This window comes from Heliconius melpomene, chromosome 21 (assembly GCF_056956725.1).
Source record: "Heliconius melpomene rosina isolate 202511_hmr_F chromosome 21, ASM5695672v1, whole genome shotgun sequence".
In the NCBI taxonomy this organism is placed as follows: domain Eukaryota; kingdom Metazoa; phylum Arthropoda; class Insecta; order Lepidoptera; family Nymphalidae; genus Heliconius; species Heliconius melpomene.
Genome location: NC_140409.1, coordinates 11127823 through 11141665, shown reverse-complemented (window position 1 = coordinate 11141665; position 13843 = coordinate 11127823). Strand labels below are relative to the sequence as shown.

The window sequence follows — 13843 nt, the reverse complement described above, 5'->3', positions numbered from 1 at the left end:
AGAAACAAATATGCTATTACGAAATATTCATTTCAAAACTTTGGTATTACAAATGTTATAATTAGAGTCAATATTTCTAACCTAGCTTTATCTCAGTGCACTTAAACTGCTCTTTAAATTGGAAGATATAACAGTGGTATGAATATGAAACGTTATTACGAATAAAACGAGCTACACAAATGGGGAATAATATCTAGTCTAGAACAGAATTTCTTCTATTTAACTTATAATAACTATTTACAACAAGAAACCTATTATCTAGCCTTAGAGTTGAGCTAGAGGCCGATGTGGCATAAGAGTGCAATTGTAAACGCGACGTAGTGGGTTCCATTTCCATGAGTGGGAATGAATTAAATATTAATTAATAATTATTTCCTCGCTCTGGTGACGAGTCAAAGTGCGGCGGTGAATTTTACCGCTTAAGGTGCAATGCTTCGAGTATTCGTTGGAACGTGGAGAACGGAGTGATGGGGAACGGAGTGTCTGGACACTAGGTTCCCACTTACTCTGCTATGTGTGGTATACAGCGTGAAAGTTTTAAAAAATGTTATCTAATCTGCCGAGCAGGTTTTGAATGAAATGACAAAGTTTTTTTAATATTACGCATATTAAAAAAGTGTGTTATTATTGTAAAATATGATGTATGTAATATTAGAAGTGTTGTTACGAGTACCTACGTAATAGTAATATGTCACAAATATCCACTAATTTAGAACCATAAGGTATTGGGTAAAGAAGATGGCTGTGAGTTTAATCCTTACTGAGGAGAATCATAATATTTAAATTATTTGCATTTTTTCACTTTTGGGAAAACAAAGATTAGTCATTGAACACACAATATCTCGAAATCGAGAAGAAAGTAGAGGATGAAGTGCCTTAACACTATATTCTTTATACCTATTCTGTTATGCGGGTTCTGTTTTTTCACTAACAGCCTTAAAAGTAATTACATGAATAATATCCATACACTGCTGGCGTTCCGCCAACATGCAATAGTGTTTACACTATTGCGGCGTATAAGCTTTTAAATTATCTCATGATTAGTCATGTTACTGTCTAGTTTAACACTATTTTATATTTTTTTTGAGTTTGTTTACTGTAAAAACATTTCTATAAGAAAAAAGTTTTTAAACTATAGTGCTAGTAGCTTTTCATTGTTTATACTAAACGATCATACACGTAAAAAATGTCACCAAAAAAACACAAAAAAATTATTGACATGTGTCATGAAAATGAAACTTTGATTAGAAATATAGCAAAAAATATGAAATCGGTACGATTACCGGTGCCAGCTAACTTCAAAGACCCCGAGCATCGCAATAAATCAGGTGACCCAACGAGTTGCTCCAAACTTGTAGAGAGTGCTCTTTAACTCGTAAATAATCTGGATAACATTCGCACAGAAATGTTCACATGTGGCCTGAGCTGGGAGACACCAGAAGAGAGACAGACAAAATATCTGCAGCGTGGCCTTTCTCTTCCATTATCGATATATTAATCAACCGACAGAGGTATAATAAATAATAATACTTTTAAATTGATTCTATACAATTAAAATCTGTTCACATTGAACAACGAGCTTCATATCATAAATTAATATTTTAAATTTAAATTGAAAATTGTTAATGTACATGATTAGAACATTTACTGTTTGCAGAAACCTCATTACTGTATACAAAGAAACGCATATTATGATGTGATGAAACAATATACGATAATTTTATTTGGCCTAAATGAAAGAATAAAGTAAATTTTCATATAAATTGAATCATTGAATAATTGAGGATTTGACCTTGGCATCATCGTGACCCTTAAAATTTTATTTGAACCTTGAAATACCTTTATATAGATATTAATTTAAATTAGTACGAGTATATCGCCAGATAAAATTGTATGGTTTCCTATTGTTATTATAAATATCACAAGTAATTGATTAAATAAATTTGTTGGCTTCTGAAGCTGGTGGCAAATGAACTGATGTTTTGTTTTGAAGTGTTTACACAATGGGTCTCATTTGGGTCAAGTGATGACCGTCCTGGCTCTCAGTAGTCAACATGTTTTAACATTTTATAGTTTCACTTCTAAATGTTAACAGGTATTTATAATATTTAGAAATTAAGTTTATTAAATGTAAAGAAAATGATAATGTGAGGCTACTTTTAAAAGTTTCTGCTTAATTTTTTTTTTGAAAACTTTTTAATAAGATTCTAATATTATGATTATCTCTCAATTAGATACTGTAATGGCTGAAGTATCCTTTTTAGGGTTCCGTATTTCTAAAGGAAGCCTTATAAGATCACTTTGCTGTCCGTCCGCCTGTCTGTCTGTCTGTTAAGACCCTTTATCTCAGGTACTTTTGAATTAACTTAAAAAAAAGATACGACTGTAAGGCAATCAAAATTAATAGGGTACTTCTGATTAACCTAGAATCATGAAATTTCGCAGCTAACATATACATGTAGTACTTGTTTAGAAAAAAATCTAAAAATTATACATATCTACTTAAATCCTAAAAAATAATACCCTGGAAAGGGGGGAAAAAATTGGTATTAAAGCCGCTAGTTCAAATGAGGTATCAGATGAAAGGACTCTGACTAAGCTATGTCTAAATTTCACAACAAGCTTGAGACCTAATCAAAGAGACTCCAATTTTTATATGGAACCCTCGATGGGCGAGTACAACTCGCGCTTGTCCGATTTTTTTATAATAGAGACAAAGCAAACGAGGTTGATAAGTGTAATACCATAGGAGCTACAAGTGCCGACCTTGGTGGACTCACTTTTTCAAGGTGGTCGAGTGCCAGGTATCCAGATGATGGAAGATGACATTTAAATTTATAACTGTATGAATTGTCTAACTGTAACACAGTAGTTTTACAGTTAGAGAATTGGGCAGAGGGACAAACATTTGGTTCATTAAAACTCTCTCCAACATATGATAGACAACGCTTAGCGAGGAAACGTCTACGCAGTACCAAATGTCTAGACTTCCACAAATCATTGAGCTCCAAAAGTATAGAACGGCTCTACGTTTAATGCGAGGATACTGGCTTCCACAAGGCCACATACGAGAACAGTACTCGATATGAGGCCGACTCCGGCAAATTGGTTGTGTCATTGCCCTTTCGTTTTATTTCTGTCACACAAATAATATCAATATATTTTATACTCGTATTATTATACGAGTATATATTCGCTGTGGGTGATATGTAGCAGCTCTAAATTAGACTTTCAGTGATGGCTATGAGCAAACTTCCAATCAATTTGATCATAAACATTGCATATTATATATATATATATATATATAAATTTTCTCAATAAACTTATTTAATTTCAAAATAAATATTATGTAAAAGATTAAACTCAGTGACTATCAAAGTAGCTAAAAAGCGGACAGAATAAACTGCAACAAGTAATATTGCAACTCGCTGTTATTGTCTCATAAAATTCACGGTACTACGACGGGGTTTTAAATACTTTTGTAGCGCTGAAAAAGTTTGTTTTAATCTTCTTTTAATGAAGTTACAGCAGTCTTGCAGTCAGGTAAGACAGTTTAACGCCAACAAATCCTGGACGTAACGAAAATCCGTAATAACTGTTCCACGATAGTTATTACGTAGATTATTGCTTTTTAAAATGTAGCTTAGAGGTAAATTATGTGTAATTTTTATATAATGTATGTTACATCTTATATAAGAATTCCTTTATGTCTATAAAATATATGTATGTGTGTACATCCATGTCCAGTTTATATAAATAAATAAAATAATAATAATATAAATAAAATAAAAATAAAATAATCACGTTTTATTACATTTGCATATTTGTACTATGCGGTTCTATAGATTTTTACAAATACTGCACTTGAAATTAATTTCATGGTTTCTTAAACACTAAAATGATGATATACTCGAACATATAAGAAGAATAATTAATTTTAATGTACCTTTTTATAAATAAATAAATATAATTTACTTATATCGTACCAAATACAAAAAAATATCACAAAAACTACCGAACAAAAATACACGAGAATAAACCGGTGCCAATAAAACAATCGACTCTAGTAAGAAAACCATTTAGTTCGTTCAAAGATCATTAGTGTTTTTCCTCACAAAGCGTTGGCGAAACAAAATTACCGAAATCAGTTAAGAATAAGGCTAAGGCACCAATTCTCATAAACTAGAATAAAACATTTCGACACGATATAGAAAGAAATGACGTAGCGAACTGGAGACATATCGACAGAAATGGGAGTTCGGAATGGCTCTCACGGTATAATGCTCTAGTGAGTGAAAAAAGACACAGATAGTGTAAAAACGCTTTAGAGACTTTAGAGATTCTTAGAGTTCTTATCCAAGCTATTATTGCTACAGAATTGGATTATTATAGTCTTTTTTATATTTATTTTGCTAGTATGTTATATATTATACATTTACATATTATATGTACAGGTAATATATGCGAAGAGAATAGATTATTTTACAATTGTTAGAAAAGTTAAAAAAATATATATTTTAAAATGTAATCTTGATATTATTATACGAATTAATTGAATAAAATAATATTTTCATTTTCCACATTTCCGTGTTATCAAAGCACATGAGGCGTTCGCAAGAACTAGCGGAGTATGGTCGAACGATTCAGATAAACGGTTTGGTCAGCGCTCGTATATAACCCGATGATACCCCAGAATACGGGCTGGCTCTCATACCGATAAAGATGTCCACCGAAGTGTTATACTCGGTAACGCGATTTTTCCACCAAATTATTTAATTTGGCCACGTTTCTTTGTCTTGCAACGGAATTGACTGTTTATGGGACTATATCTTAGCTTTTATTGTTTTCAAAGCTATTATGGATACAATCTAATTTCAGGCGTGTAGGTTATTGTTTTATATTTAAGTTATTTTTAGGGTTCCGGATTTTGGAAGTAAAAAGAAAAATGGAACCCTTATAACCGTCTGTCTGTATGTTTGTCCGTTTGTCAAAACCATTTATCTCAAGATCACATATTCAGATCTATAGTTGAGGATCCAATGATCTATGAAATGCTTAACACTTTGGCCTTGTGCAGAGACCTGTCCTCACTTCTCTACCGTATTTATCACGGGTAGTGTTCTGGGGAGCAGTTTGACCCAATACGTTGCAAACTCAAGTTCATATCATCCACACCATCTGGATACGTGGAAATCTACTACTGTGCGATTTAGTAAGGACTTTCTTCGTCGCGCCACGCAACTGTGGAATGGCCTACCTGCAGCAGTGTTTCCAGTGGTCGATACGACCTGGGTGCCTTCGGAACGGGTGTCTATTACCACCTAAAAGCACAATGCGACTGTTAACAAAACGGCTTTATGGCTTTTATTCCCGCTCGGGGCAATGAAATATTTAATATTATTATTTCTTCGCCGTAGTACCGAGGCAAAGCGCGGCTTTGAGTTTCGCCACTACACACAAAATCATAAGAATTCAGCAGAAATTGAGGACCGCAATACTTTTAATAGGGAAAAAGTGTCTTAAGCGCAAGTTCTCAGGTTCCTTCTGTCTACCCTGCTGGGGAATACAGTGTGAAGATAAAAAAAATACAAAAAATGATATACTAATTCATTTTAGCTATGTAAATTTAGAAAAATATTTATTTCACTTTGACAATTTCTCAAATTGGATGGTTATGAGATACAAAAGTTAAAACATTTTTCCACGTACTTATTAGAATCACACACAAATGGCTACATCGACCTATATAGGTACTACTCTCAATAGAACTATTTCTAGTGAGCAACAAGTCATTTTTTTCTAAGAACTCAACGTTCTCCAACATAAAAGCACGATGTAAGGCGCTAGTTATCGAGTGTAAAATCCTATTAGGCTATGGCTGAACAACGATTGCTTATTGTCGCGTGAGTTGTGACGCCCTCGTTGAGCGCAACAAAGCTATGTGTTTATTAAAAGATACTAGCTAGGTACACTTCTGAACCTATTCTATTAAAAGCTTTTTTTTCCCTCTCGTTCCTGATTTACTCTTAATAGGTTGTTTTAATTAAGCCTTTCATATTTTTTTTTTATTTTCTTATGTATTTATGTTCACGTTGATTTCTTTGGAGAATAGGTTAAGTTTATGGTATGTGATATACAAATGTTGTTTGACTGTGAAAATAGCTATTTAGTTGAGACTGAAATTTAAATAAAAACAATTTTAAAATAGCTGCAACATCGAGCTCAAAATATTTATGTAATTAAGTAATATTCTTTAAATGTAATAATAATTCTTTAGAATTAACTTGACTCCACACTTTCTCCCTAGCGGGGTAGTCAGAGGAAACGGGGCGCCAAACGCTACGGTCTCTGCACACCTCTTTCGCCTCGTCTACTATCATCAACCTCTTTATACATGAACCTCATGCTTTTTACGTGACCTTGCTTCAGAATCTTTGATACTTTGTTTTCGAAGGTCAACCGAGGTCTCTACCTCTCTTACCACTTAGTTTTCCATCATAAATCTTTTTTGCCATTCTTTTATCATCCATTCGTTCGACATGCTCAACACTTTCCAGCTAAGTACTTTCTCACTCTATATATATATAAATCATTGTTTCAGGTGCAATTTTCGACCAGAATACGGAAGAAATTCAAAATGTATTCAAATACGCCATGACGGTTCACAACCAGAATATAAGCAGCCGCCGCTTGGAGTTTCAGGCTTACGTTGATGTCATTAACACTGCGGACGCGTTCAAGCTGTCACGATTGAGTAAGTATTACACGCTATAATATTAGTCAATTTATAATATTATGTTCGAATATATTTGTATATACATAATTAATAACTCGTGAAGCAAAAAAAAATGTATATGTTTAAAATTAAAATTTTTTAGGGTTCCATACCTTAAAAGATAAAAACGGAACTCTTGTAGGATCACTTTGTTGTCCATCACGTGGAGGTACGAAGTTAAAATTAATATCATATATTTAATATGAAAATCAAACTTCAAAGTCATTACAATTAAACGATACTTCTGAACATTTATGCACATATTGTATGAAATTCGTAATCAAGACTCATAGGGTACTTCCCGTGGAACTACTTAGTTGTTAGTTACGAAACATGGCACGAAATGAGAATTTACAAAAATACAAATAAAAGAACAAAATCCAAAAATTAAAATTTGTTGGTATTTCATAGAAAAAAATAAATACAAACTTTATAGTTAATTTCATACAAAAAGAGTGCATAATAATGCTCGCAAACTTAAGTTTGTCAGCTTTTATAAGTTGTAATTCTCATTTACTTACTATTCTGAAATTGGTACGGCAGCCTCAGTGGGCAGGTTCTACTCGCGCTTAACAGGTTATTATGCCCATTTATTATATTAATTTTACATTTTTTCTCAATTAACAATTATTGATTAATATTTTACGGATAAATTTATAAACCTAAATATTATTCACACGTTTTAATTCTTATTTTCTACATAATCTATTCCCATTCAAGGGAAATATTTATTTATGAAAATTTAATATGTAAAATCGAGTATTCAATTATTCTAATTTTATATGTATGTAATTATGAAATGGTAACCATAAAACAATATTGCAAATCAAAAGGGCACAGAGCAGTGCATATGGTACGTAATACTAGTTAATAACGAAATTAGCATAATTATAGATTTTTCAGTTAAGCAGCATGAATTTGAAATGTACATTAGTGTTAATAATGGAAGATAGCTCATACATTTTATATTTATTATGAAACTAGGAGAATTAAGATTATTTTTTTTATTGCATTCGTGTTAAATATTAACTCAATTTTAAAAATCTTATAAATTTAGGGACAACTTATTATATATTACTTGTGGAAAAAAAAATCTGTGTTTATTAGCCAGTTTTTTTTTATTTTTGTTTCGATTTTGTCTCCGAGATTTATAAAGCGATAGTTTTTAACTAGGTATTACATGATATGAAAGCTTAGAAGTAATTCTATCCGATTGTCATAACAATAACAAAATAATAGAAAACCTAAAGGCCTATAATCTAATTACTGGTAGATGGATTGATATCGACAAACTTAAATGTAGTAGTAGATTTTTTTCCCACCGTATCTGTGCTTATTTTTCTCAGTAAAATTTAAAAACAGGAACGGATCACTTTGTTAACCATTTTCCACCAAAGACGTTAGTCATCGTATTAACATCTACAGCAGTGTAGGCAGAGCGGACCTAGCGTTAAGACACACCGTTTCCCACTCTCCGCCGAATTCTTGAGGCATGACTTGTTGAGAATCGTAACTCAACGCCGCACTTTGACAAAACAATGAATTATTTACAAAACATAGGCTTATATCTACGTAATAACTGTCTACCGCAAATATATAGGGTACACATCAAACATATTAATAATGATATCTTATGTCATTATCCATATCTTCAATCTCCATTAATTATAATCTAAGTGCCTCTTCGTAGAACACGTATCTAACGAGTTCGTCTTATAGAATAAAAAGCCTAAAAGTAATTTAATTTTCACAGCTAGCTAATAGTGTTTTACCTTTGTGTCATTTGAGTAATATAATTATAAGAAAATTAAATTAATTTTAATTTTAATTAAACATCTTATTTTTTTCTATCTATTACAAACTTCACGCTTCACGCTGTATCCTGCACGTAACAAGATAGGCAAAGGGAACCTGGCAAACTAGTGTTAAGACACTTCCGTTCCCCACTTTCCGCTAAATTTGTGCTGCATTGCGTGTTGATTGGCGTACCTCAACACCGCGCTTTGCCCCATCACCAGAGCGAGGAAATGAAAATATAAAATATGAAAGTTTTTTTACCGCGATTGGGATTCGAACCCACCACCTGTCGCGCTTACAGTCACGCGCTTCTACCCCTGCTCCATATTTAGCCTCAAAATCCAAATTTTTAGTCACAAATAAGAAATTGAATAATATAAAGAAATAAACTACATACAAAAATAATTGCTGACAACCAAAAATATTTCAATAAGCATTTAAACCTTATAAATCTTTCACTCTACTCTAGTTTATTTAAGTGGACCATCTAATTTCGAATATTTACATCGTTCCAAGCATTTCATTTGATGAGATGGGTTTGAAAATGATCCAATTTCTGATACCGTAATTTCATAACTTGCATACTTGGCTTTTTAAAAATTACTTAGTCGAATAAAAAACAATATTATGAGCAAGTGAATATAGTGACAGTTTTGCAATTAATGCATTTATTAATATACTCGTTATAATAAAGGATCTGTTATAATTTTTATAAGTAAAAATCATCTATATATATAAAATCGAGAAAGGTCACTCACTCATCACGACATCTTAGAAACTACATGTTCTAGGAATCTAAAATTTTGCATAGGAGTTATTTATAGGACGTAGGTGATCGCTAAGACGGGAATTTGTAATATTCGACTTCTAAGGAGTTGTTTTTGGGGTTGAAAGTTTGTATGAAACTTCGCTACTACAAATGCTAAGAGTCTCAAATTTTGCATGGACGTCACTTATAGGACGTAGGTACCCATGGAGACAGAAATTAACAATAACGTAGTTCACGCAGGCGAAGCCGCGGGCGAGCCTCTCCTACATTATTATTTATGTTTATATTTTTATGCAACCATATGTACGATAAATTTAATAAAATAAAATTTATATAGGTTGCTGCATCTGTTTAGTGGAAGTTAAATGTCCATCAAGAAAATATAATCGATTTTGTTAGCGGTAGGGAAACTCACCGTTTATAGTTTTATTTAGCCAGTTCATGTGAGCCATGAACTCGTAAGTAAAGAAGAACCCCAATTACAAATATTATACAAGTGTGTAATACATACAAGAAAATAATTAGTAAAAAATAGAAATCACAACTTTAATCCCTTTTCTCTTAATATAAATTTTATTTTATAAACTAAAAATTGAATAAAAGAGTTTTCAAAATGAAAGAAGCTTAAAATTCCGCCAATGATGTTCTTACAAAGAAAATAATATCAGCTTCGTGAAACTTTCCAAGGAAGAATAAAAGAAACGAATGACTAGGATTGGCCTGCAGCTTGCTTGGACACAAAACTGTCAGAAATGCCTTATTAAGAAAGGGTGCGTTGAGTTAATTTCTTAGATGTTGTCCAAAAAGTGGAGGTTTAAATTTTATTTCGTCAATTTTTAAATTCATTATGAGAATTAAGGCTGTCGTGGTGCAGAAGCACAAGCGTGCGAATATAGTTATAGGTTAGATTCCCACTCAAGGAAGTGAAATATTGAATATTTTCATTTTTCTCGCTCTGCTAACTAAGCTAAGCACGGCGTTGAGTTTCGCCACTCAGCACTCATGTAGGCATCCATAATTAGCCGGAAAGTGGAGGACGGAATGTCTTAACCCTAGATTTCTAGTTTCCATTTGCCTACCAAACTGAATGCTATGTGCTTGCAGCTAAAATAAAAAAAACTTAAATAACTGAGTGTATATTTTTCAGCTTAAAACTTTGCTTTGCGACTGTTAAGATACTGGTCCCTACTTTCCGCTTAATTTTTACATTTTGCCTTCTATGTGGCAAAATCAACGTCAAAAGTACTTTGTATAAGACTCGAGTTTGTTAGATCCCGTATGAAAGGTAAACAAGAGAAAAATAAGGAAGAGAAAAATAAGGAAAAATTAAATTTTAAGGAATAACTCTTAAAATAATGATCTTTTTTAGCTTCACGCTGTACCCTGCGTTTAGCGGGCTAAGCTGAGGGAACTTACTGATAAAACACTGAGTTCCCCATATTCATTAAATATTACATTCTCCCGAGTGCAAATTGAACCTACAATCGTCGTGTTAATAGACACGCGCTTGTGCCACGATGGTTTCAGACCTGTAAATTAATGTCATTAAGGTTATCACAATTTCATTCTAATCTATTAATTATTCTAAGTTACTGTAACAATTTCAGAAATAAAATAATGTAAAGTGGTAGTCGAGCCCTCTATTCGAATCATCTATAATTGGACGCCGACCGATAAATTCAATGGTATATCAATTCCTTTCAATATCTCAACCTTTCAATCAGCAATTGTTAGATTCAATAAGCACTTCGCTTATAAATTAAATCTTAAGTACAGAAGTAAGATTTCGTATTCGTGAAGTATCAATTTAAATTAAAATTGTGATATATTAAATTAAATATTTCTGTTTTTATTACATTTCTGTTTTTAACGCTGGGAAATGCAGTTTACGCAAACCGAAAGAGCGGTACTGTGGGGCTCACCGGAGTATGAACCCGATACTACCGACTAAAACCCAGCGAGACCTACCCACCTAAGCAAGACGCCGCAGGATCGCTAACGCATTCCACTACGGCGACTCGGTGGAAAGCCCGCCTGTAGCGGGCCACCGTCGTATTAATGGTGACTCTCTAGGGTAAGGGGAGTTGGAGATGAGAATACTGCCTTCTCCTATTCCCTTGCCTACAACGACGGAGCGGGCCTGCATTTTGGTGGAAGGTATCTATATCATCTCTGCTAAATGGCGATGTGAAAAAATAAAAATAATTAAAAATCTTACTAGAACCTGATTCCAAAGTAGCAGGCAAATGTTAATATATTGTAATTGGCGCAAAACCTCTTCATGATATTAAAAAAAGCAGCAATTCGCCACTCCATGAATAGTAGGTAAGTATCTCGATACAAAAAGGGAACATGAAGCGAATTATAATTTAACCATATTTTTTTCTACATAAAAAAAATAAAAATCGATACATGTTTAGTTATATGAAAATGTATGTATTCGATTGAGGCATTTTCATTAAATCCAGTAAAAAAAATATTATTCTGTTTCTGAAAAGTAGCTGTAGCTGAAAATTCGGTAGAAATAAAAGTTATAAGCTACGTAGCTTACTATGTATGATATCTAGAGCTCGTCCCGTGGAACCCATGAATCAAAGCCTGAAAATAATATCGTTTGTACCTCACATACAGTACTTTGTGAATTTATAATTATAAGTGTAAATTTAATAGGCGAAGGGAACCCAGTCTTAAGCTCCTACGTTCGATGTCATTGCATTATGATTAAACTGATATTTTTTAAAGAACGTTATTGTATGCCGTGGAAATAAAAAGGATCAAATATTTTTACTGTTATAAAATTATGTGAATTCTGTACGAATTATTATTATTATTACTATTTACTATTACTAAAATATTTATTCCAGTTTTTTTTAACTTCATAACACATAGCGAACCTAGTACCACTCCGTTAAGATAATTTTTCCATTAAGACACTTCTGTTCCCGCTACTTTCTTCCGACAACTGGAGAATTTGCGTATTGAATGGTGGAACTCAATCAACATCGCGCTTAACCTCGCTACCAGAGCTTTGAAATGAAAACATTAAATATTTAATTTCCTCGAGTGGAAATCGAACCCACAACCTGTCGCGTTCACAGCCTACTGCTTGTGTAAAAAATATAAAATAAATAATTATAATAATATATAATATTGTTAATCATTATAATTAAAAACAAATGATTATTTTTTTTTATTTATATCAATGCAAAATATAATGTAGGCTGTATATTACTAGTTTGTTAAGTTATAAATAAAAAAAAATAAAAAATAATATTAACAGAGATTGGCGGGAACATAAAGGCAAAAAGGGAAGCTCGATAAATTGCAAATATACACTTTTAGTACATTTCATGTCATCAATGAACTTTAAAAGCTTAAATTATTTAAAATGCAGGAGCTAGAAAATGTATTTGAAGAGGAAAACAAAAACATATTAGTATATTGTTCAGATATGTAACAACAATTTCTAAAATGCACGTAGTGCGTGTGCCGCCATTTTCTTTGGTATTGTATAAGGAATTAAAAAAAACTAAATAACTTAACGGGGAAAACAAATGAATAACACAGCTTAAAATGACAAAAATGAACATTATTCTTCAAAATTATATGGTACGTTTCAAAAAATATAGTCGATGAATGAATAATATAGGCCACCTTTGATTATACTTCATGACGATATTAGCATTACAATCTTATCCATTTTGCTAGTATACAATTCGAGGTGACCCATTTCGTTAGTTTCACTCGAAAAAAAAATATTTCATAGCGACGGGATATTATACAGTATATATATATATCAAATATTTTATATTACAAATTTAAATGAAAAATAAGAAAACCAGCTCATGTCGACGTGCCGGCAAATAAAATTCATATTCCATTTTGCACCAGAACTGTCAGTTGACACTGATACCACGTCCAAACTTTCCGCTGTTGCTACTACTGCGGATTGAAAACCAATGTTTGCTTAATCACAGTTCTCAGTTATTTTTTATTTTAATATTTCATTCTATTTGAGTTTTAGGGTTTCATACCTCAAAACGAGGAAACGGATCCCTTATTGAATCAATTTGTTGTTCGTCTGTCATGACTGAAAGAGCTGAGTTACTTGGATTTGTCAACTTTTATGCGTTGTACTTCCCGTTGACCTACAGTCATGAAAGGAAACGGAGGAATTTTTATAATAAATTAATATTAAATATTAACTTTTCTTTTAATTACTTAGAATTTTTTTTGGATTTTTTTTCCCCTAGCCTGTACTATCCCATTGTTGGGCAAAGGCCTCCCTCCACTTCTACCACTCTGGTCTTTTTCGCGCTATTGACCACCAGTCGGGCTTGTAATGGTCCAGCTCGTGTCGCCATCTCCGTTTTGGTCTTTTTTTAGGAATTTATTTTAACATATTTCGATATCCTGAAAACTACACAAATATGAAAAATATTTCATTACAATAACATAAAGTAAAACGTACATTCTATTATCTTACTTATTTTAAGAACGGA

The 13843-nt window shown here is 32.5% G+C and overlaps 1 protein-coding gene across 2 annotated transcripts in view; it reads left to right on the top strand.

Annotated features, from left to right (window-relative positions):
* LOC146527251 (glutamate receptor 1-like) overlaps positions 1-13843 on the top strand; it is a 115350-nt gene that overhangs the window by 18850 nt on the left and 82657 nt on the right. For both annotated transcript variants that reach the window (XM_085205679.1, XM_085205678.1), the window contains exon 2: positions 6602-6754. In XM_085205679.1, the coding sequence (XP_085061805.1) occupies positions 6602-6754 (153 nt within the window). The remainder of the gene's footprint in view (positions 1-6601; positions 6755-13843) is intronic.